General features: G+C 41.8%; 2 protein-coding genes across 3 annotated transcripts; both read left to right on the forward strand.

Moving 5' to 3' along the window:
* The first annotated feature begins 12,911 nt into the window (after positions 1–12,911).
* Positions 12,912–17,906, forward strand: LOC145657920 (uncharacterized). The gene is made up of 3 exons (XM_081714777.1): positions 12,912–13,217; positions 13,915–14,229; positions 15,820–17,906. The coding sequence occupies exons 1-3, from the start codon at positions 13,104–13,106 to the stop codon at positions 15,973–15,975; spliced, it is 585 nt and encodes a 194-aa protein (XP_081570903.1). The 5' UTR covers positions 12,912–13,103; the 3' UTR covers positions 15,976–17,906.
* A 155-nt stretch (positions 17,907–18,061) lies between these two features.
* LOC113567805 (uncharacterized) lies at positions 18,062–26,319 on the forward strand. Of its 2 annotated transcripts, none has more exons than XM_035529974.2 (9): positions 18,062–18,201; positions 18,817–18,923; positions 19,496–19,580; positions 19,729–19,924; positions 20,139–20,207; positions 20,816–21,888; positions 22,063–22,919; positions 23,118–23,321; positions 24,255–26,319. In XM_035529974.2, exons 1-9 carry the CDS (start codon positions 18,110–18,112, stop codon positions 24,500–24,502), a joined length of 2,931 nt encoding a protein of 976 aa, XP_035385867.1. In that variant the 5' UTR covers positions 18,062–18,109; the 3' UTR covers positions 24,503–26,319. The 2 variants fall into 2 exon arrangements, with proteins under 2 accessions (XP_035385867.1, XP_035385868.1); XM_035529975.2 differs by having other exon boundaries at positions 22,063–22,883.
* The last annotated feature ends 40 nt before the right edge of the window (positions 26,320–26,359 follow it).

Genomic DNA, 26,359 nt, shown 5'->3' on the forward strand with positions numbered 1-26,359 from the left:
ATTGTTTCTCTTAAACTGCTCCAACCTCTAATTCTCACTTTTGCACTACACTGTTTTGGAAAAGGTAGTTTTTTTTCTCTGCTTATCTTTTAGTTTAGGTTGAACTACTGTTTGTCATCGGCTTTATTTTGCCACCAGCAGGATCCTGACAATATTCCGCAGTTACTGTTGTTGGAGTACTAATTTGTGTAGCAGTTGTTCCTGGAGTAGTGGTACATGTAGATGCTGTTGGATTATTTTTTGTTGTTACTCCTGTTGTGTCATATTTTGCAGTTGTAGTACCAGTTGTAGTTACAGTTGTTGTAGTATTTGTACATGTTAGATTTTTTGTTTGGGATGTGGTAATTGTAACTGTTGCCAGTGCTGTTATTGCAATTACAATTTTTTAAAAACACAATGTTGTGAAAGACAAGAACATTTGAAAGCAATAATGTAAGTATTATGAAATGTAACACAAAAAACTCAAAATTGAAATTTTGATAATCAAAGTATTGACTTGACTTGACAAAAACAAACACTGCATTCCATACTTTTTCATTCATCTGAATTCTTTTAAATAACACCTTTCAAGGATATTGTACATATTTATATCAAACAGATCATACATATTTATTACAAATATCCTTGTGATGTTATGTAAGTTTTAACCTATGATTTTTAAATAAGACCATTTGCCCTCTATTGCAGTGTAGTATTCTGGTCTGATCTGGGTTTTTATGTTAGTCAACTGATCTTTTCCAAAATATATACGGGTACTTTGGTTATCATAAATTGCTTTAAAAGCATACACATAGTCCTCTGCCCAGCTCTGAGAATACCATTTTTAAGGAAGGAAATCTACAGAATCATAGCAAAAAGTGTAGAACTATCATTGCTACTCTGACTCATCTCTTTCTAGGAGGAAACTAAGGGCATGGAACAGTACATCAGGGAGGCCACGGCACAGGGTTACATACACCCCTCCACCTCTCCAGCGTCGGCAGGTATATTCTTCGTCAAGAAAAAGGACAGAGGGTTGAGGCCGTGTGTGGACTACTTATTTAACAAACTAACAAACTTATCAAACTACTGGTTAATCCCCTACCCCTGGTCCCTGCAGTGCTTGAGCAGTTGAGGGGGGCCTGGTATTTCACTGTAGTTCGGGTACAGAGAACTCCTGGCAATGAAACTCTCATTGGAGGAATGGAGGCCTTGGCTGGAGGGAGCGAGACACCCCTTCACTGTCATCACCGATTACAAGAACCTAGAGTACCTCCAGACCACAGAAAGGTTGAACTCTAGACAGGCGCGGTGGTCTCTTTTCTTCTCCAGGTTTGCTTTTCGTGTCACCTACAGCCCGGGAGAGAAAAGTGTGAGGACGGACGCGCTCTTCCGGCAACATCATGCCGAGGCCCCAGTCCTCCAGTCAGGAACTGGTGCTCCCCCCTTCGTGTTTCGTGGCCCCTGTGACCTGGGACATCGACCACAGCATAGAGGCCACAAACCTGCATCCCAAATGTCCACCCAACCGACTATATGTCCCGCTTAGACATCGCAGGGATCTCATCACCTGGGCACACACATCTGTGGGGACTGGACATCTGGAATCATCTCGCACCATGCAACTATTGAGCGCAAGATACTGGTGGCCTGCCATGCACAGGGACATCGTCCTCGTCCTCGGTATGTGTCCTCGTGTACCGACTGCGCCAGCAGCAAGACCCTGTGCACTCCTCCTGCCGGTAAGCTACTCCCCCTCCCCACTCCTCAGTGACCCTGGTCCCACATCTCAATAGATTTTGTCACGGACCTGCCCGCCTCTGAGGGGAACACAACCATTTTGGTGATTGTGGATTGGTTCTCCAAGATGGTTAGGTTGGTCCCACTAAAGGGCCTACCCACAGCCTTGGAGACAACGGACTTGCTCTTCCACCATATCTTCAGGCAGTTTGGGCTGTCTGAGGACATTGTCTCAGACAGGGGGGCTCAATTCACCTCAAGACTGCGGAGGGAACTGCTTGGGAAACTGAATATTACCATGAGTCTGATGTCAGGTTACCATCCCCAGGCCAATGGCCAAGTGGAGAGGGTAAATCAGGAATTGGGCAAATTCCTTCAGCTATACTGCCAACGACATCCAGAGACCCGGAGTGCATACCTCGTGTGGGCCAAATATGCACAAAACTCTCTGTGTCATGCTGGAACAGCGCTAACACCATTCGAATGTGTTTTAGGGTACCAACCCCCCTTTATCCTTGGAACCCACCAGCGTCAGACCAGTCGTCTTTCGAGCAGTGGCGCAGATGCAGCGAACAGGTTTGGCGGGAAACCCACAGGAGACTGCATGCCGCCATCACAGCCTACAAAAGAAAGGCAGACCAAAAGCGGGGAGCGACTCCCTGCTTCGAACTGGGATAGAAAGTGTGGGTCGCCACCAAATATGGCCAGGCGGGCCGTTTGGGCAAACTGCGGGCCAAATATGAGGATCCGTATACCATAACTAGTCGGGTGAATGAGGTGACCTACAGGTCGGGACATAGTTGAGCCTGTACATAGCCGGGCCTTCCACACGTCTTCCCTGAAGCCCGTGGTGGAGGGCCCGGCTATGTACAGAGTCCTACAAGGCCTACAAGGCCTTCACCCTCGATCTCCAGGGGTGGGGGTGGAGCTCCCGAGGGGCTCCCCTCCTCCGAGAGGGGAGCCCCTCGGGAGCTCCACCCCCACCCCTGGAGATCGAGGGTGAAGGCCTTGTAGGACTCTCGGAGGAGGACCTCAGGGTTGCAGTACCTGGTGGACTGGGAGGGGTATGGGCCTGAGCAGCATTGCTGGGTGCTGGCCTCCCAGGTGATGGACCCCAACCTCATCGCCTCCTTCCACCGGGAGCACCCGCAGAGACCTTCTCCCCTTCCTGCTCCCAATCACCAGCCTACTAACCATGTGCACCTGTCCCTTGTTTCTCCCGTCAACTATTTCAACCTGCTGGTCAGCAGGGATGGTGCTGCGCATTAGCGGATTACCTGTTGGGGAACCGACACGGAGAACCATGACAAGCTCCCTTACCTTTTATTTCAGTTATGTTGCTATAAATGAGTGCCTTTACTTATGGAAAATAAAGAGCACCTTCTAGCAACCTCTCCTCTTGCTCCCCTGTCATGCCAGTATCACAGAACCAAGTATGCTGTATCAGTAATACAGCTCTGGCATTGCTATCAAATCAAAACTGCTTGAAATATTCTGCAAGTTGTGATGATTTTAATTGTGCATCTCCTGTCTCCCTAGACATACATGCATTAGAAAACACAGCTGCCTTGTAGCAGTATGGCAACCATGTTGATGCACAAGATTCAGTCACGAGGTAATGGAGCGAATAAAATACAGTCTGGTAACAAGTTTGCTTTATTCTGTTGAGGGGATGAAACAAAAAATGTCTGACACATACTTTGTTTAAAGTTAACCTTTGTAAAGTAGCCACTTGTTGAAGATTACCTACCACTGCACTGAAACAATTCCTTGCTGCACGGACACTCATGCAGAGGGGTAGTGTATGTGTGATTGGGGGGTGCACTGTATTGAGGGGTGCACTGTATTGGGGAGTGCACTGTATTGAAGGGTGCACTGTATTGGGGGGGTGCAATCAATTGAAACTTAAAAATGAATTGTTGTGCATAAACCTATGCTATTATATTAACATTATATGGTAATGTTTACATACCCTCACCCCGCCTATCATTTCCACCTATTGTTGACATTTATACTTGATGGGGTTTTTCAGTGATGCCAGAGTAGGCTTATATACCTCTTCATTATATAAGCTAGTTCACCTGGTCTGCCATCACATTGATGGGAACCTGTATAAATGGGGTGCTGTTTTACTTTAGGACTGTTTTACTTTATCTAATCTTATGTTAGTTTAGGAAAATTGATTTCTGTTGGTACTATTGTATGCTTTGTCATTGCAGAGATTCTTCAGTGCTGCCACCGCCATGTCCTGCCTGTTTATCAGGCTGTTTTCTTTTGTCTCTTTTTATCTGATTTCTCCATCATTCCTCTTCATACTGCCACCCAAATGATTCATGAGATCCTTCCATGTAATCATTTTACATGTGCACACACCCTTTCCAATAAACACACTCCTGCATGCGCAAAAGCATATGCAGGCCTACTGTGTTCTTTGTTTCCTCCTCTTCCAACGAGCTCTAATTAATGATAATATATATACTCATACTTAACAATTTTTTCTATACCTTTAACATACAATTTTCTATGCCCTTCCTTAGTATTTCGAACTGTTTAAGCAACTGAGTAAAGTAAAATCTGTGAACTGAGTATAGTAAAATATGTGAACTGAGTATAGTAAAATATGTGAACTCTTATGCTTAGTAACTACTGCCCTCCTTTACTGACAGTTCTCCCAATTGATTGGTTTTGTGCAGCAGTTAACTGACACTGTGATTTGTAGGCTTTCGTTTATTCTGTATACAAGTATTCTGTATACAACCTGCTCCATTAAAGAGTCTCTAAAAATATCTCTACTTCAGACTGTAGAGGCTGAGGTACATTTTATGCAAAGGTATTTAAGCAAAGTGGCCTTTTTTAGTGCTACGTGCCTACATTATTACTGTTATTAATGGTAGGGGATGACTAGAGGCTAGTGATAGAATCACATGATTTCAGACTATTGGTAATTCATCTTTCCATCACACATTGTAGTTATTTCTCAAATATACTATGTTTTTTTTAAGTTACCAGTATCACAATTGTGCGTTTTGAGTTTGTCATATCTTCATAGTTTTTATGCTACTTAGTAACACAAAATGGTGTTCGCACCAGTTATGCTGTTGAGAATGTGACTTTGACTGTAGATGAGAAAGAAAGTTTACATTGATTCCAACAGAAATACACGGCCTTAGTCAGAAAAGCATATAACATTTTGCCAACGAACAATTGGTGGAATAAATCTGAATCCGGCTTTGTTATTTAAAACTTCCTCTTTGAATATTGCTTATCCAGCTTGTGTTGGGCTGAGACTGAAGGAGGAAGTTCGGAATCCCAGTAAGCATTCAGACAAAGTCAATGGCTCAGGAATTTACACTGTCCTTTGCATATTCTAAATGGACCAAAAGGTGCCCAAATTTGGCTTCTCCAATTTTGGGCTTGGACGGGAGGACAAGGTCCACCTTCAGTCTTTATTTCACCCACTTCCCCCAGCTGTAAGGAACATCATCAGGAAACACTCAGTAACATCATGCTTGCTTTATTGACAGCTTTGTATTTCTATGTTCTGTTTTTGCTCATTTCTTAATTCTGTTATCATACTTTTGCTTTGTTATAGACTTTAAATCTTAGTTCTCTCCATACTGGATTTGGTTTTGCTATATACATAAATCTGTGTCTTGTGTATCTTAACAACCGTTTTGTTTGGGAATGGGTTTGTGGTTTTGGTGTTAGTCAGGTAGTCAGGGAGAAAGGGAAGTGTTGTGGGGTTTTTGTGTGTTAACACAGTTCAGGTAGTTGGATGGATGCCCATTTGTAGTCTTAAGCCAAGCCCAAAACATGTGTATTTTACGTATGACTTACAGAAAGCTTGTGATGACAGAAACACCCAAAAAACACCAGTCTATAAATAACACTGGTATACATTTTAATCTTAAGATTTGTTTTATTTCTGGTGTCATATAAAACAGCAATGACCAATAGCCAGTGAGAGCATGAGATGAAACAAGACCAATGAGTGAACCACCACAATAAAAAAAAAACAAACATTGCTGGCCTTTAGGTGTGTTTCAGAAGAATGCATCTGCTAACAAAACAAAGCAGTAAGTACATTTTTAGTAAGTCTTCCCATGTGACCAATGGAACAGGTTTAGAAGAATGCACTCATCTTAATAGTTGCGTCTTTTAAGTCAGACTGAAATGCCAGCAGAGATAGGTAGATAAGAACAAGGAAATCAGAAACAGGAAAGTCCCATGTAGAATTGAGCAACAATGCATTTATCCCCATCCCCCCACCCCCACCCAAAAAAAGAAAAATGACCATAATTGACAACTGTTACCTTGCCATGTAATGTGAGCAAAGACAACATTGTTTAACTTGTTATTTCACCTAGTTAATCTAAAAGCACTATGTGAAAGACAGATGAAAGTGAGACAAACGCAGGAAGAGCTTTACTTGCCAGGTGGCTGGTTTAAGTGAACATACATTCTTTGCTGCTTTCTCTCTCGTTTGCATGAATAAATACTATATTTATTTAATAATAATTACTGTGTTTATATAAATACTATACTCTGTATGGGACTGTTATCTGCCATTACACCAACCATTATGTGAATGTTATCAGCTCAGTGGTTTTCAACCTACCTCAAATGTCTTAAGTCTCATTATGCTGTGGTGAATTCAGGTGTGATCATGGCACTATTCATATTTGGTACATTGTGCGTAACCCAAATGGAGCTTTGTAAAACAACGTCGTTATGAAGATCCGAATAGTTTTGATAGCTTATAGCACCCAAATGTATGTGTTTGAGGTTGATGCTGGAGTGGTTTCAGTGAATTGTGATGGGATGTCTAAGGATGTCTAAGGTTCATCAGTGTTCTGCTTGTATAAAGTGCAACTGCCATATTTTTACTTGGCATTAAGTACCTACAATAAATAAGCATATAAGTAAATAATACATTTTCTTTATATATTTTTTTTACCTGACCAAAAAGTATACAACTCCTCAGAGCTAGTTTCATTGCATATGCATAAATTTATAAAACATTGGTGACTTTTAAATTTTATAGCTGATATGTCACATATTTTCTACTTTGGATAATTCCAACAGTAGCCTTTTATTAGTTGAGGTAACACATAATTTGAGGTAATGTTTGCTGCTCAATCAAAGATAAGAAATAAAAGAACTAAATCTAGAACTAATCTAACTCTAGCATGACTAAATGACTTGGACCAAATGTTTTCTCATTGTATGGCACTGCCGTAGTACGTGCCTGTTTGCATTTGATGAGGCTATTACAAGGAATGAGGAAGCTTTCAGAACCTCATAGCTGAAGGACTATACATCACAGCAGAAATTTGTGCAAGGTCACATGCAGTGAATATTCATTACATTCTCATGAACTGATTCATCTGTTTCTAAATTTGTAGGGATATTTTAAGTATAACAGGAAGAGTAATCAAACTAGGCTATAAGATGACACAATCTGGCACAAAATAGGCTACAGGATTTGAGATACTTTATTAGTTGATATAATAGTATTTATTTATAGGTTATTTTGCCAAAATGTTAATTTGGTAAAACAACTAAATTGCAAATATTTACAAAAAAATAATTTTTACATTATGTTTAATTAATGGATAAAAAAATATCATTTGCAGTGAATTTTCTGAGGCATCAGGGAGTCTCAAAGCCAATCAAACAGTTTTTAGATTTAATGTCGGGTTCCACACATCTGCGATACAGCCAGCTGGAGCTATTTAACCTTGCAGGTACTTCCCTCTGGTGGATGCCCAAATCTCTGATTACTGTCAAGTCTGAAAATGTGTTTGTGTCTGGGTTCATGTAATTTCAGTATGTGAATTTGGTATCATAATAAATTAAAAATCAAATAAAATATAAATATAAATAATGTTTGCGTGAAGGTCTGTCATCTGTGTATCTTCTGAATGTCTTAAACGTCTTCTCCTTCCTTACTAAGTTGTGGCCATGAATAAATGATCATGTTCCCAAACATTACTATTGTTGTAGCCATGCAAAGGAAGGCCTGGTGCCCCTCCATAACACATGCAGTACAATTTTATACCAGAAAAGTCTATTTTATAATAACCACACAAAGTTGTCATCATATGATTTTCACAGATTTTTCTATTTATATTGATAAGGATATAGAGAAGAAATAACATTACAAAATTATCAGCAAACTATCAGTACGATCTCTTTTTAAATGTACATGCAAGGAGATGATGGTAGTTTTAGGCAATTTAGAGAATGAATGGATAAATACAGATGGTGTTTCCTAAGACTAACATCTTTGTGGTTGGCAACATCTTTGTGGTTCCTCCCCTGGATCACTTTGTGGTATGGCAAGGTGTCTGTACTACCACAAATGCTACAATAAAGTCTTGTGCCTTTTCTGGCTTGATCTCTGACTCAGTCCTGGCTCTAGTCCTGCAGTGGGCAAGATTGTAGCAGGGTCAGGGTATCAGACAGCAGGCAGGGATACCTTCTACTCCTAAAAAGTAAAAACCTAATCTCACTGCTTTGGGAGGGAAGCGTTCAAACAAGTAATGCTTTTTCAAAAGTGACAGGTGTGATGTAGAAACTAACCTACATATCAACAGATCTGGCTTAGTTGCTAAACTTGCATTCTCTAAAACCTGTAGTACTCTTACCTAAATATATTTGTTAAATGCATACCCGTATCTCTTCTGTACCATGGTGCTACAATCTATTTGCGATACAGTGGTCTCATAACATAAAACAAAATGATTGCAGTATTGCCAGCTTTAATTTTGAATATTCGTATTCATTACACAGCAAGATATAACTTTACATTTACATTTACAGCATTTGGAAGACGCTCTTAACCCAGAGCGACTTACAAAAGTGCTTTGTCATTTACTCATAGAATACATCCTAGCCAGTAGAGTAGGTTAGGGTCCAGTATTCCAATGAACTAGAATACTGTAGAAATACAGGGATCAATGCTGATGACTAGAAGTACAAAATTCATAAGGTGTCTCTGAAACAATGATAAATGCAATAAACAATAAGTGCTAGAGTTCGTTAGACAACATCAGTTTAATAAACAATACCCTGCAATAAATATTAATTTAGTCAGTCAATATAGGAGCAGGGTCAGTGGTCATTTAAATATTCCATGAATAGATGAATAGATCATGAATAGACGGTCCATAGCACTATGGCATTTTGAGTATCTTGTACTGTATACTCGTATTATTATGTATTATTTTAGCATTTTGTATTATTTTATCCTATATGGTTTCCCCAAAAAAATTGAGACCCACAGCATAAAGGCCAGATCTTAGCCAGACTACTGCACCCACATAGACGGGGTGACAGTTATGTAAGAGGAGTTATTGTATGTGATGTGACACAGTGCTTCAGCTATCCCAGACAATGGCATTTGCAAGCATTAGGATTGCAAAACATATCACTGATTAGTCATTTTTGCAGTTTCTGTTTATGCAATACTGACGTCACGGAAGGCTGAAATGAGCAAATAAGCCCTCTAAGAAATCAAATTGATTTATGTTGTATGTAATTGTTCTGATTATTATCAGACATGTCCTCTTATAAAATCTGTGTTTGTTTTGAGCAGTCATGCCAGATATGCTTTAAACACGTGACACTGAAGGTTCAGCAGGGTGTTTCAGCTTGATGCATTATGCATTCCATAGAGCTAGATATCCAGCCTATATAGAGATATACAGAACTATTGCCCTACAGAATCTCACCTTTTCCATTGCTAGAATAGTAATTATCTTCACTTGTCATCATTCACATTTTTTAAATCACAATTTTTTTAATTGCAATAAAACCTTTTTTCCCCATTAGCACTATGCCTTAGAAAGCAATTTTGAAATCACTGTCACATCTTTTTGTATCAGATATGTGTGACAACTACATGAGAATAGCAATAAGCAATGAACCAGTGAGAATAGATGAGAAAATCATGTTTATAGGAAGTTCTTTATTTGTATGGCCATGTCCCTTTTTCTGCATGAATGCACAAACATCTTGTAGGTTGAGCTACACTCCCTACTTAGGCTCTGGTTTGTCAAAGTCAAAATGAATAGATCACATCTCACCTGTTGTTTTGTAACATCAGATGTTCTTTATAGGTGAATAATCTGGCAGTTTCTGAACCTGTATACCTGATTGTGTACAAAGCAATATCTCCAAGAAAACATATTACAAAAATGAATGTAAGGGATGAAAGTTATGCACTTGGCCTCGCAACATATATATAGAGTTCAACGTTCAAAGTTCGAATTTTGTTTGTCACGTACATAGTCAAATATGGTATAACTGGCAGTGAAATGCCTTTTGTAACTGCTCTGTCCGTGGCCGAGGAGAGATGCAGGGAAATGGATGTGGATTAATGGATAAATAAATATGTTAGGATGAATGAAGAGGGGATGTATACTATGCATATATACAATGTACAATTTACAGTTTTTACAGTTTTTTTTAATGATGTTATTGTGGACATCATACCCAGAGTACACAGAATTCCCATCAGTTCATCAGTTGCCCTGATTCAGGGCCCGAATGGCCTGCGAGAAGAAGCTCTTCTTCAGTCTCTCTGTGTTGGTCTTCAGGGAGTGAACGCACTTCGCTAACTTCAGCAGAGAGAAGAGCCTGTTGTTGGGATGGGTGGGGTCCTTCACAATCCTACTAGCCTAAAGGTCATTGGTTAGATTTCAAGATAGCAAAAATTATATCATACTGATATTTTATGTAAGTTGAAGTGAATGAGAGTGTTTCCTGCAAACCTTTAAAATGAATCAAGTGGGTTGGAATAAGAAAACCAGTAAACACTATAAACCCCGGGGCTAGGCTTTGAGAATGCTACAGTAGATTAATATTCAATGCTAAATTTTTGATGTGGAGTTGAATGTCTAGACTGATTTGATCATGCTATGCATTTTCTAGTTTCTTTCATGCCAGAGATTAATGGAGACGACAAACTTCAGTCATATTTGCAGCTCTTTTCAGCCCAGGGAATCATCAGACTGTGAACCTGTCAGATGTTGCCTAGCAGAAGCAATATTTTGAATGTGCAGTTAATGCTAGAATGATGAAGAGATCCGCCATGCTTATACATACAAAGCTCTTTATATTATCATAAAACTGATCAAAATGACCCGCAGCGGTGAACTGAACAGGGAACAATTGAGATTAGTGCAATTGTGCCCCCTGCTGGCTACATTTATATAACACAAGGAACTAAAGTTAGCTATTCAAGGTAGCTATTCTATTTTTATTTTTCAAACATACAGTAATTATCACAGACAATTATGTAAATTACTGAATAGCATAAGGCTCTGCTTGGTTTAGAGCTGTCTGTGGTAACGATCTGGTCTGTGATTCTAGCTCCGATACTTGTCTGCATTAGATTATGTCAGTTCTGCACTCTTGCGATCCAAGGAGACTCATCCATATACTGTGTAATTTTCCATGATTCTCCTTTGCTAAATGTCGTATACTGTGCATTGTACTGTATATTGTTTACAGTATATGTATAATCTTGTATGTTTATGTGTATTGTGCTAAAACAGAGTTGAATTATATCCTCTTGCACCAGATAAAATTACCACCAACATGTCTTGTGGCAATTAAAACAAAAAGAGAAGAAACAAATGCACACGATGTATATTAAATGGATATTATTACTTTTATCCATTCTTTATTGAGTAAGTATTATTTTAAATAATTGTACTCATTATTGTATGGGCATCATTGAAAGGAGCACATGGAGAACTTGTAACGTCCTTATTTTGTGCCACACACTCCTCTATTCCTCTATAATGGTGTTGCCTCCTCCTTCCCACAACTAACAATGAACAATTAATGTAGCATGAATTTTAAAAACTCCAAATATATATATATATATATATATATATATATATATATATATATATATATATATATATATATTTACAACCATTCATCAGAAACAACCAAAAAAAATCCATATTAATACTCCTATAGTTAGTCCATAACTATCATTACTATCTGCAGAGAATGCATGGATACCACAGCCATGCTATAACCTCAAAAGAAGGACTAAGTTGATTCTTGCTGTAAAAGTCCATATCTGGATAATTTTACAGTAATTTCCTCAGAAACTGCAGTGAAATAATGGAAGTCGTACTAATTTTGCAATATTTTTCTTTGACATCTGCGCTACCAGTAATTTTAGAATTACCGTGATTGTAAACAGTACCGTAAAAACATAAATTTGACTATTTTAATTTATTCTTGCTCTGAACCGCATTGTAGGCTTAAAGTCCAATTGCCTTTCAGTTCAAGTAGTTAACACTGTTGTCTGGCAGTGGATTTGGGGGTTTGACAATGAGTGCACTGAAGGAGAATGGCTCTATATATGTGATCATAGTCTACTGCAGAGGAGCCTCTTTTCAGCATTATAACTGGCCCACCTTTTTTCAAAAACACAGCCATTAAGTTTTGATCCCACGATCATATTATAGACACACTGAACTTGTCAACATGCATTATCGTGTTGAGCTGGCTCTTCCCACGGCTAATCTCCTTATTCTCAGCTCTGTAAGGCCTGGCTTTGATTAAAGTTGTTATGGGTTTTGTCCCAACCGATAACCGCTGTCATTCTCCCCTTGAGCAAGACAGTTAAGAAGTCCCACTCGATCCCACCAGTAAGGCGTTTACAGAAATCTAGCATGCTTTGGACAAATTAGCTTAATGTAAGTATCTTGTTGCCGTCCCCAGAGAGAATACAATATCACTTTCCTTTTAAAGAGTCTCTAATGGAGGACAATGAGGGTATTGAAGTTCACTGGTTCATGTTATACCGTTCCAGGATTGTGAATCGGATGATGTTCTTTCAGCAAGAACAAAACCTCAAAATCAGATCGTGCTTTTATTCTGTAGACCACCACAATTCGTTTTTCTACATCCTTCGCGTTCACGTGTCACCTGATCCAATTAGATAATTATTATATTTTTTCCCCACAACCACCCATGTCATATGTAGAAGGTCTTATTTTGTTAACGGTGGATAATGATGAAAAATGAGTCAAATGCTCCTAAAAGGATTTGCACCTTGACCCATAATAAAGTATTTTCGGAACCTGACCTGGTCGTCATTGGTCTGATGACAGTGAAACCATCCAATGGCCATGCCTCCTGCTGTCGCTCCGGCCACCCTCAAAGCACTGACCAGTGAGCGCCTTTTCGCAGTGCCATCGGGAATGAAACAGGGTAGCGCACCTCTCAGATAGAGAGATCAGGCTTGGGTGCGCGACATTCTCGGCTCGGTTGTATTTAGCGCAGTCTAAATATCAGCTGGGAAAAGAACCGGCTTCTCCAGTTCCTCTGATAGCCAGCCGTATTCGCCGTGCATGGAGGGACAAGCGTATTCAGACATGCCTGGCCCGGGTCCGTCGGCTCTCGGTCGGGCGGCCGCTTTGGCTCGCTTACTGCACCAGGACTGCCAACAACTGTTGGAATTATTTGTGAGTAGCTATATCGGGTTTGTTTTATTGGCAAGCTATCAGTTTGACTGTTGGGAAAGTTATTCTGCTGTGTGTACCGTTATCTTTTTATAATAGCTCACAACATTCCCGAAATAAATCACAGTTCTGTTATTGCACCTGTTAACAATCTGAACTCCGACTAATTCCTGTGTATTTTCTTCCCTAACTACTGTTGTACCATTTTCGGAAACCATGGCTTAGTCGATTCCTAGGGCTTTGCTTAGCGATGCATGCTCGTCTTTAATGAATTAATTCCTAGAGATATTCATCTTCCAACTAGCTATATGTCATCCACCGCTGTAACACGTAATTTCGGCGAGGGGAGAGGCCCACTTAAATGGATGAGAGTTGGATGTATTTTGCTCGCAGTGTCAGCTTATACAGTAAGGTAAACCCCAGAACCAAACAAAATGGGGAGAGTATACTGAAGGCACCAAGAATAATTGTTGTCTATGTGATGCTCAGTGGTACACAGAAATTCAGTAATACATATTAGACATAATATTGAGGGGGTTATTTTAGTCTCTTTATTTTATCACTGATAATTTTATTTTCTCAGTGTTTCAGTACTGTGGAAGGCTACAGGAAAAAGAGTCCTTTTATAAGTTGTTCACTGACTTAAATGTCGACCCTCTGTTCCTACCTTTCACACGTTGCCCATCTTCCACCCTTTCAGAAAGAGCGAGAGAGTTTTCACTTTGAACACATCCCTGCGGGCGATCGCTTGGTGACTATTGCCCTCTGCCCCGAAGCCCCAACCTCGACAGAACAGGTTGGCCACGTACGCTCCGCCCTCAGCCGGTGCCTGGAGATGCTGGAGTGCGTGATTGTCCGAGAGGTAGAAGAGATGGGCGAGGAGTTAGAAGGGGAGTACGAGACAGCCAGGAAGACGGTCAAGGATCGGCTTGGGCACCTCCTCCACAGCACCGGTGTGCTGCTGGAAAACGGGGAGGGTTTCTGCCCGCCATCACCCGAGTTTCAGTGCACCCAGGTGGGTAGAGAGAGACAGACAGAGAGAGAGAGAGAGAGAGAGAGAGAGCATGAGCATGAGCACCTTGGGGGTTATTTTTGTTTATTCATTTATTTCTTTTATTACTGTTTTTATTGTCCAAATGACACAAAAATGTGACAAGGTAAGAAAACAACTATATGTCAACAAGGAGAGCAAACTCATTACATCTCAGAAAATTTCAGCAGACAGTGTCAGTTTCTGAATTACTGTGAATGAGTGCTATGCAGTAATATACAAGGCAGATATAGTGCAACCCTTTGCTTTAATAATTCATGTTGTCAAACACAGCTGGAATTAAAAAGCTGGAGTTCAGTGCTCAAATCAGTGTTTTAAATACATCTTCCTTAACTGCACTTAGTGCTGTTATATAAGGTGCACCATTGATTCAACAAGATCAGGAGAGCATCACTTAGCATACCAGCAAAACCTTACGTTTTATGTCGTGTTACAGAACCATGGGTAGGTCTAGTGCTGATGTCATTATGCTTGTTTTGCATATATAGTCCTGATACTGAGATCTCTTTTGAAACTCTGGGATCTCTTTAGGAATAGAATCCACTGTGTGTTCTTTATAAAGCAATTTATCTTTAACTTACAATAAGTCATGTAATTCAAAAGATTACAGGGTTGTTGGGGGGGGGGGGGGGTTTTGCATACAAACATTTGTAGAGATGTTTTTCAGTCATACAGAAAGGGATGTATTATTTAACTGGAATGAGCCCAGGCTTTACATTAGAAAGTAATTACATGGGGAATATTGTTTTGATTAGGAAATCCACTGGAACTACCTTAATCTTGGATGGGGTTTGTCAACCAGAAGGGCATTACACAGAAAGAAATTACTCTATAGCATTGACCTATAAGGCAGTGTTTTGGAGTACTACTTCTGGTAAATTGTACAAATGGGCTTTTGAACTTTGGTTGGAGCTTTGCCAAGCCCTGTCAGTAAATCCTCCTTTACAGTAAAACAGCATCCACCTCACACACTCCCATACATCAGCTACAAACAGGCCTCTCTGCCTACGCAGTGGCCAGATGTAGTTAAAACAGGTGACATGCTGTCAAGGTAAAAATAGGTGACCTTGAAGTTGAGTTTGATGCTGCTGTCTAAAAGGAAGCTTGGCCTGTGATCAGAATACCATTTCCTTTTGTGTTGGTGTTGGATGTTTTGTTTATTCTATTTTCATGCTCCAGTACGCCTGTTTGTTCACCAAAAGTAGATGTGTGTAGTTCTGAATTTTATCTGCCGGACATCCTTCCTCTCCTACGCAGGTTCTACCCTCCTACATTCTGTGCCCTTATTTGACCCAACTGTAACACACACACACACACACACACACACACACACACACACACACACACAGACCTCTCTCCCACTCAGTCGCATATACACACACTCATTTGTTCTTCTCACTCTCATAGCCTTTCTCTTTCTTTGTCACACTCCTACACTCATCAACAAACCCTAAAAAAGATATTTATGAAACCTGCTCATCCATGCAGTTAGAGGCTCCTCATCCATCCCCATTCTCCACTTCTTCTTCTTTCTTTTTTTTTGTACCCTTCCAGGTTGTGGACGAGGTAGAGGGTTCCGGCAGTTTTGCTGGCAAGCTCTGGACCTACAAGGTTCTGCTGGAGCTGATCCACTGGACAGACTCAGCTACTCATGCCCTCCACTTGCTCCACTCTGAGAGAGAGGAGGTGCCAGAGGAGCAAGAACTATAGATGCCTTGTATACACATCCACTATGCATTCAGAAAGCTCACCGCATGGGAAAAGACCCTGGAATCATGTTTGGCAAATGTTCTAAAAAGACTATGGCTTCTTAAGACACAACCATCTTAATTTTTTTTCCTTCTTCTTCTTCTTCATGGGGTATCATTTTTTTTCAAGGTCTATTGCCTCGATCTTCCACGATCTGGTTAAAAGATTTGTTTTAATATACGGGATCTAGGTTTGAGACCACAACCTATATGTGTTGTTTTTTTTGTTTGTTTGTTTGTTTGTTTCTTGCACGGATGGGGTGGGTCCATCTTTCATTTATTTATGTTTTTCACATTTATCAGAGCAGACACTTTATTTCTTTATAAATTTATCAACATTCTGGTCCTCAGATTTTTTTCACTGTCTGTGTTTTTGAGGGCAATATAATTACTTTCTTTTGGCCAAATGCATGGCGGACAGACATAAATGTTTCCAAGCTCTCAGCGGTCTAGTTGAAACAAACCCCTAACAGTGCAATGTACGCCTGCTAGACAGAGGTCATGAGGTCACGCTTCACTGGACTGTAATGACTAGGTCTCTTTTGTAAAATGTATCATGGTAGTAATACTAGCTCACCTCTGGGGTTATGCCCTAAAGCAGATCATACTCTAAAGTATGCCCTAGAGCAGCCCTAAAGCAGATCATACTCCCGAAAGAGATGCCAGTAGGTTTTCACAGATGCTCCAGTTAAGCGTCTGAATCTCGAAAGTAAGAGGGGGATCTCATTAGTGTTGTTGCACTATTTAACTGCCTGGCATTGCAAATGTTATTTTATCACAAATTTGACATGTCTGAACATATTAATTATTGCCTACAACAAATTTGTCATTTGAGCTTAGTGCTTACAATCCATCAATGTTCAGATTTGAAGCTTTATGTACTTAGGAAAATGTACACTATGAAATTTCTAAAGGCTTATCCCAAATTGAAACCTCACACCATCTAAGGAATGAGACGGAAATATGTATATAATTAATTTTGAAAATCATCATATGTATTTTAAGATGTATTGCAATGTGCCAGGACTTGGATGTGGAAAGGGGTCTAGCCATTGAACACTAAGCTTTAAGATTTACTACTGCACTTAACACTACATTGAACACTAAGCTTTAAGATTTACTACTGCATTTAACACTACATTGAACACTACTGCAGTTAACACTACATTGAACACTACTGCAGTTAACACTACATTGAACACTAACAGCTTCTGTGTAGCATCTCTATTACTGTGACTGTACAAAGAGCAAAGCAATTAAATAACTGAAAGAATTTTAGAATGAATCCATTGGAAAGTACTTGTGACAAGTTACAACCAACATTTCAGTTTGAAAAATATATTTTTTTCTTGATGTATTTATTTTTATTTACTTACTTTGTTTACTAAAATGTGTGATATTTTGGTACCAGAATAGGTACTAACAGGTAAATATGAATATAGGTCTGTGAAAACCTAATAATTACTAATTTTTGCAGTTTCCTGTAGCAAACTGTTGCACGTCTGACACCAAAACTGTTTTGCTCACTGTGTATCCACTTAAACACGGTCGTATTTTAGAACACTATCTATATGTGCATCCATTTAAATACAGTTGTTTTTTTAGATACACTAACTATATGTGCATCCATTTAAATACAATTGTTTTTTTAGATACACTAACTATATGTGCATCCATTTAAATGCAGTTGTTTTTTTAGATTCACTAACTATATGTGCATCCATTTAAATACAGTTGTTTTTTTAGATACACTAACTATATGCTTCATTGGAGAAATGTGATGACTTCAGAATGTAGGAGAGTGTTGCATTTGGAATATTGTTTTCCTTCTTTTTGTATTGTTATTTATGAGAGTATGTGTTTGACTGTAGATGAATAAATTATTAAAATGAACATGCATTACTCTTTTTAAGTTACTCCAAACACGCAGAGCACCTTCACACTTCGTGTCACTAGACACTGGGATGGGAGCATTAGTAGGGCCCAGCTGTGTCATTTTCACCCCCATTTTACCAGCCCCAAGCCTCAGTCCAGGCACACCGCGCATGCGCAGTGGCGTCTTCACCGGAGCGCTAGGTACTGCCGTAGCAGCCCTAATGGCGGAGAACGTACGGTCGCCTTTCGACTATCGGGAGCCACCGACCCTCGACAGCGACGGAGATGGCAGCAAGCCTCCGCCACCCCGGGGGTTAGTGAAACCTGTTCGTTACATCGGCATTGGATTAAAAACGAAATTAATTTCATGTTCATGTTTCAGAAGGGTGGCGCTAGCAAGCTAGCTAGCGGGTTTGTTTCTGTTGTTGTCCGCGCGCATGTAACGTCAGCAGTGGTAGAAAATTGATGAGCGGGTTAATTCCCATTTATCTCATTTATTCGCCTCTGCTTCAAACTGCGATCTGGCCGCTCGAGGTGTCATGGAAAATCTCGAAAAGCTAAGATATCAGTAAGCAAAACATTCAATGGGCTAGAGGGCTGGTTAGCTGGCTAGCTAGCCGTCCTATTGGGAGAAGGCGTAGCGTTAGCTTAGCTAGGCTCGCGAGCTGGGTTAGCGCGCTCACCCTCCTGATGGTTAGGCTAAGATAAGCTAACGCTAGCTGGCCAGATAACCTACATTAGGCGATAACACCTGAGCCGTTTCATCACACTTGTTCAACAAAAACAACCTTTGTTTATCGTTGTTTTGGAAGCGTGACTCTGGAAAGCAAGCCCACTCGGATTGTTGATTTTATGATGTTCCTTCGTAGTGTGGTTAACTTTGGAGTGTCGGAGAGGTGTCTGTCTGACCGATTTGTTTGTCTCGCAGGCGCGTGTGTGGGAGGAAGAGGAAGGGTACACCGGTTAAGGTCTGCGACCGCGCGTATGTCACTGAAGATGAAGAGGAGAGTCTGTCTGAACACAGCTACAGCCCAGGTACACACACATGCATTCGTGTTATTCGGTCATATTCTGTTACAGTTTACACCCCTTTGTAATAATGTAATAGCAAGAATAGTAATAGAACAGCTCGTGGTCTTGCCTCGTGTTCCTGAAATATGTCAAATTGTACTGTATTGGAGTACAAATGGAGACTGAAAGCAGTCTAAAAGAAAGATTTAGTGTTTGTGGTTCAGAAGATGGGTTTACATTAAGACCACATCCTGACATTCTCTATTCATCAGTTTGCCTATTCATCAGTGATGAGAACTACTGCACAGGAAGCCTCTTATCTGTCCCTTTGACTCCTATGGGCCATACTCAGCTTATGCATTAACATGCAAATTTAAAGCAAGTCATAGGAATGCTAACTTCAAATTTTGGAGCCTTAAAAGTAAAATGTTTGTCATAGATATTACTTTTTAGCTGAATATCAACACACTTGTTTAAGTAAGTATGGCTGTTGACACTTATATATATATATATATATATATATATATATATATATATATATATATATATATATAGTAATTTTTATGCGAGTCTTGACTCTGTATAACACAACTCAGGTGATGGGCAGTATCCGGACGGAGCGGAGGACCGACTCCCCCCACCCGGTAGTCCCTACTATCTTACTGACCCAGCTCAGCTTTGGTAAGCATTTATTTCATAAAGGTCAAGGATGTGGCTGGATTTGTAGAATTCCTACAGTGCATCTGTGGTGTGTATATTTTCAGGAGCAGCTGTCTCAGATGTGTGTTTGTAAGGGACTTTGCTAAAAGAGTGATTGTGTGCCCTGCAGTGTGTCGGAGCTGGGCGAGGAGGGGGCTAGCGGGGTCCGGGGGCCTGTGCTCTTCCACCCACCACCCAACTGCAGGATCCGAGAGGTGCATTGTGGGAGCCAGGTGCGGCTGGTCGTCATAGCAATCAGAGACATTGCCAAAGGAGAGGAGATAACGGTGGACTACAGTCTGACTGACTGGAGCGAAAATGCCATGGTAATTAAATTGACCTCTTGCAACATAACTTTGTTTTATGGGTTGCCTAGCTTCAGACACAGGCAAGCTGGTGAAGCGCTAAACTGCATTCCAATCCAGCCTTCCACGACTGTGATTGAATGCCCCTTCTGGTTTAATTCACAAAAAAACATTGGCATTCGTCTATACTGTTTGCTGTTTACAGTCTGGTTGTTTTTGTTTTTGACAAATTTAGGGTTTCCATCGCTCTGTCTCCCCACGAGGATTTGAATGCGGCTTCAATCCAGACAACAACATCAAAAAAGTAAATCTACTATCTTTGGACTTGCCCATATCTATAGAGACATATTTTTAACTTGGATCACTTTTATTTTGTAACTTGTAATATATAATTTTTATATATTTTTCTCAAGTAGCTTTAAAAGCACATTTTGGTTATATATTTTACTTCTTCAAATAAATCCTTAGAGATGAGGTCCAGGATGAATTTACTGTGTGTGAGAGAGAAGGGTATAAAGGCCATTTAAAATCAACTTGAAATCATAATTTTGGAGCATGAGCTGAGTGTGAGTGAAATGTTGTTTTCACAGGATGTTTAGGCAAGAATTAATGGTCAGACCTTTTTAACTTTTAAGATTTAATAGGATAGTGACAGTATAATATATTGTTACTATTGGTTAATATTGTTTTTTCAAGCTTGACTAAATATCCAAAAATCACAAGACATTAGATGCAGGCAGTCATTGTCTTTTGGTGGAAGGTTATGGAATACAGCATTTTTTCTTATGGAATACAAAGTTATGTGATAGTTAGGAGGAGTACACAGTATGACCAGGGAATTAAAGGGCTGGGGTCAATTTTGATTTCAGGCTGCCATTAAATATAATTTTGTCTTTCTCACTGACTCTGTAGGAAGAGGAGGCAGGTCCCCTCCCTCTCTCTCTCACTGTATCCGACTACCTCACTCCCTCATGGTCTCTCTCTCCTTCCTCCTCTCCGCTCTCTCACTCCGAGGCCAGCGACTCGGACCGCGAAGAAGATGAGGAGGAGGAAGACGACGATGACGACGACGACGACGAAGAAGAACTGGAGGAGCTGAGGGGCCGCATGTTGCGGAGACGCAAGAAACGGAAAGCAGCTGCCCCTGCTCCCAAAAAGAAGGCCGCCCCCAGGGCTCAGCCACGCCCCCTATCCTTTGCTCGCCCTACCCCTTCCTCCTCCTCCTCCACCTCGTTCCAGGCCCCACTAGCCCCACCCACCACAAACATTAACAACAACATAAACATAAACATCGGCCGTGGTGCCACCGGGACGGTCACAAGGCGGCAGCATTGCCCTTACTGCGGTCGCCATTTCCGCTCACTGGCCCGCCACTTGGAGAAGCACCATGACCAACAGCCCGAGGTGCGTGCGGCTATGGAGCTTGCCCACCTGCACTCGCATTCCCCACACGCCACCTCCACACACTCCAGCTCGCACTCATTCGCCTCGCCACAGCCCTCCTCCTCCTCCTCCTCCTCTGCCGCCACCGCTGCCACCCCCGGCCCCTCCCTCTTCTCCTGTGAGCGGGACTCGCAGTCGTCCGCTGCCAACTCGGGAGCCGTGTCATTCTCGCTGTCCCTCTCGCCCCCGCCGGCGTCCACGGCCGTCGGCGCCTCTAGGAAATCTCCTGCCTCTCTCACCACGCCCCCCAGAAAGGGTGCCACGGTGGCCGCCGCCTTGGTGAAGAGTGCCCCCGTCACTCCCAACCCTCCCACCAGGAGGGGGCGCCGACCCAAGAAGGAGAAGGAGAAGGAGAAGGAGAAGGAAAAAGAAAAAGAGGAGCAGCCTAAGAAACAGGCAGAAATGGAGAGAGCGAAAGAGGAACCTCCACCCACCCCAGGACGTGATGAGGAGGAAGAAGTTGGTGAAGAAGATGAAGAGATGGGGATGAATGAAATTAGAGAAAATGACAGTGGAGAAGAGAAGACTGGCGAGATGGCAAGGTATTTACTTATACATTTAGGACAGTTTACATTTTAATTTACTTAATGAATCATAATTATGCTTTTGAATGACAGGATATTTATATATTTAAGGCATATTATTATCTGGACTTATCTGAATTATTCAGGAACTACCCTGAAATCTTTTCCCACTCTCTCTGCTCTTTCTTTCAGCCCTCACCGCTCCCACATGCCACCACTGCTGTCGTCCCTGTCCACGCTGGTGCTATACCTTCGGCGGCAGCAACACTCTTCCTTCCTGTCTCTGTCCCGTTCGAGCAGCTCGGCCGAGGCCTGGCGCCTTCTCTGTCACTCCAGCCTGGCTCTGCTGATTCTTTACAACCGCCACCGTGAGTGCGAGGTGGCCAAGCTCACCGCCCAGGACTACCGCAACCGCATCACGCCTTCCACCAGCCCCACCTCTGCCTCTGCATCCACTTCACCACCCCTCTCCCCACTCGAGGCCTCTCTATCTCCGTTTGAGCGCCATGTGCTGTGCCACCGCCCCCGTGTGGGCGTCTTGGGCAAGCGCGGGCGGGTCCAGCCCCTCATCCTCCCGCCCCACTCTGAAGCCTGCCTTGACCTGCTCCTGAAGACTTCCGCCGATGTGGGCGTGGACCCCGAGAGTCCATACGTCTTCTCCCGCCCGTACCACTCGCCAGCCACGCCTCTGCGCGGCACAGACCTTCTGAGGGGTCTGGCTCGCAGCAGCGGGGCGAAGAACCCCACGGCCCTGACGGCGCCCCGTGCCCGGAGGCAGGTGGCCATCCTGACGCAGCTCCTCCTCCTAGAGGAGGGAGAACGGCCCCAGGGTGCCGCCTCGAAGCGGCTAGAGGAATTCCTGCAGAGGGAGTATCACGTGACGCAGAGCTGCACCCGGATCAGCCAGGACCCAGCTCTGATGGGCCGGGTCGGGCGAGTGGTACTGTATGGAGAGAGGGATGGCGTGCTCTTCAGAGGAATGAGTCTACAGCATATCTGCCTCGAGCTGGACGGTGAGGCGACAAAAAGACAAGAACTGCATTTCCCACGTAATTATCCTCTGTTAGACTGCATGAGGAATGTTAAGATTTGAAGTTGGCACTCTTCTGTAATGAGCAAGCTATTGTTTTACTGAACTGAGTCATACCAAGTGTTCCCTTGAGACAAGACAGTCAAATGTTAGTATATTATCTCGCTCATTTAATCTCTCTCCCCCTCCCGTGTTTCCCATTTCCTACTTTTTTCAGTGATGTCGGGGAACTCTGCCGACTCTTTCTCTGAGGAGTCTGATGGCGAGGGAGAGAAGACTAAAGAAAGAGTAGAGTCAGGGAAGAAGGCAGGAGTGAACGGACGTGGGCCGCGACCCAAAAAGAATGCCAACCCTCACCCATCGTCCACTACACCCTCTCCCTCAGCTGCTCACAAGAGGAGGAGCTCCCAGGTGAAATCAGGTAATGGTGATTTTCAGACAGCTTTTGAGTTTCCTTACAATTAACCACCATACAGGCTTCAGAGATGCTCTACAAGTTTAGATTCTGGATTCTTTATTTCAAGATTTATATTTGCAGTAGTAACAGGGTTTAATTTAGGATTATCAGTGTCAAGAGTGGCTTGAAATATAGTTGATTCACCACACCAAATGTGCTCATGTGCAGAGAATGCTGCACGTGTCGTTCAGTAGTTCAACCAAATAATTATACCAATTATCCACCCTTACTTGGTCTAGTGCGCAAGTGGGCCATATCAATTTAATTTATAGCCAAGGGCCTTCTATGAGGAAGTTGGATACAGTAGACTAGATGTAAAAGAATAATATATAATATAATAATATAGTGACTAATGCACTCAGTTCTAATCACAGTTGTAGACACTTCCAGAATAATGTGTTCATTTGAGTTTACTGCCAATAGTCTTTAACATTTGATGTATGTAATTACATGGAAATCATCTGACATTCACAGACGTGTTCTATCCCTATTAGTCTGTGAAACAGTACAGTACCAGTATTGTTTTGTTCATTCCATACAATTCATAAAGTTTGTGTCTGTAAAAATGCATTTCTATAGCAGAATGATAAGGTGCAGTATACTGAGCATGAGCAAGTTGCTCAGATGGGTGTTGCTTTTCCAGTCACCAAAAAAAAACTGGGGGGGGAGAATGTGGGCATTCTCTCAAAGAAGTAAGAGATTTCAGAGTTACCCACTCTAAAAGTAACAATGATATTTGGGTTAATCTTTTCGGTATACTCGGCCCTAAGTGGAAGTCTGCCAGGTGTTGGCTGCTGGTTTCCCTCACCTGCACACATTTTTAGTCACTTAGTGTAATCGTCTGAACTACTGAACTGTGCTGTGAGGACTGTGTTCATCTGTCTGTCCATCTTGCAGGCAAGCGTGGGGTGCTAAAGCGGCCATGGTCGGAGGCGGAGCGCGTCGCAGTGGAGACGCACCTGAAGCGCAACATTGAGGAGCTGCGTGTGCCGGCAAAGGCAGACTGTGAGCGATGCTTGCAGCACTGCCCCCTACTGGTGTCCAACCAGCGTGACTGGAGGGCCATCAAATTCTACTGCCACAACCGGATCCAGCTACTTAAGAAACAGGGGCGCAGGGAGGGTAGTGGCATTTCAGTGTGTTAGCCACAGCAGTGAGGGGCTCTCTGAACACACACACACAAACACACATACACAGACACAGGGATTCACTGACCTCATTCCTAGAATGTGGGGTTAAAGAAATTTACTGACTACACATACACACTGTTATGCATCTTTGGACCTTGTAGGTGGTTGTGTATCAGCGTATCCATTGAGTGCACGCACACAGACTGTCATGGTTGTTAAGCGAACATGGACGAGCGCACGTCTTTACCGAATGTTCGTCATAACGAGAAGGACAAAATCTCTGGTCGCTGACATCCGTTGGGACTGGAGTGTGTGTGTGTGTGTGTGTGTGTGTGTGTGTGTGTGTGTGCGCGTGTGTGTGCGCGCGCGCGTGCGTGTGTGCGCGCGCGCGTGCGTGTGTGCGCGCGCGCGCGCGTGCGTGTGTGCGTGCAAACACACAGATGAGGGAGATCTCACCTACCCCCAACAATGCAGCTCAAATCATGTCTCTGAACTGAAGCAAACAATGTACATTTGATTCATACAGCGTTACTATTTCTCTGAACTTTTTTCCTTCCCTTTCTTTTCTACCTTAATAACATTGTCTAGTGGAGTCTTGCTGTTGGACTGATTGTGTTAGATTTATATATAAAGACTTAAGATTTTTAAAGTCATTCTTTGGGGGCTGCAGGGTTGTACAAAGCAGTGTTTCATTTTGTGGGACCATGTCATTCTCAAGATCTGGGGAGAATTTTAAAAGGTAAGCTTGCTGTGATAACCTTGTTGAGGTTCTTTATCTCAAAATAAGCCAATGGTTTTCAGACTCGTTACCAGAAAGCTTGTTCAGACCACTCGCTGTTGGGCTTCTCTGCTGTCTTCACTTTCCAGTGTATTATTCAACCCCCTAGTAACCAAGTCAGGTGCTTTGTAGTGGAGAAAACCCTGAATAATGACATTTATGGTGGGTCTGAGACTAGAAGTGAGAGCAACTTTATCAAGCTAAGTAAAGAAATGAATTGTGAGTGTGGAATTACCATTAAAATATGTTTTTAAGCCCAAAAGCAAGCTAAAGGTGGACACCAGTGTGTTTTTAAACATGAACTGGCTTTGTCCCTGGTGTTTGTATGATAAAAGAACTTATCTTGATCATCTTAGTTGTGCGACTGCTGGAAGTAACAAAAACTGCAGTAAATATTAAGTGAAAAGTGTCATAAATAAAGCTAGCCAAGGATTTCATTCCGTTAGAGTTGATTCTCCATTATCTCCTTTTTCTTCAAATAGTCTGGCACATCACTTACTCTGCAAAATCTCTCGACCAGTTATGGACTGTAAAATTGTTTGTTTGGGATTTTTTTGTTTGTTTACACAGCAACAGTATTTTAACATAAGCTAAAGCCTCTGGCCCCAAGTTTGTGTTGTTTTGCAAAGCCACTGTTGACTTTGTATATATTTTTCAGTCTGTTCTTCAGTGTCACAATTTTACAAGGCGTGCACACATACTTGAACCTGAGCTCTGTTTCATATTTTGTATTTGTTTTGAGGGGAATTTTTTTGTTGTGGGTTTTTTTGTTTGTTGTTGTTTGTTTTTTACAACTTTCTTTTCGCCGATGAGTGTTTCTCAAAATCTTACAGTAACAAAATCACGCTTGCAGAAGTGGGTGTTGTCTTTTCATTGTGTGAAGCTGTACATTCTGTAAATATCTACTTATATAAAAGTGCTACGTTTTGGATGTTTTGTTTTTCTTAAATGGCATTGTAAAGATCTATCTGATTTTAGAAGAAAGCTGTTTAGAGAAACACAGAGGTTAATGTATGTCCCACTGCAAGAAATAACACACTTATTTGCATTTTTAGTTTGGGTTGTGCTCTTTATTTCACCTTTATTTGAATGGC

This window comes from Electrophorus electricus, chromosome 5, assembly GCF_041902795.1.
Source record: "Electrophorus electricus isolate QZ-2024a chromosome 5, ASM4190279v1, whole genome shotgun sequence".
NCBI classification, from domain to species: domain Eukaryota; kingdom Metazoa; phylum Chordata; class Actinopteri; order Gymnotiformes; family Gymnotidae; genus Electrophorus; species Electrophorus electricus.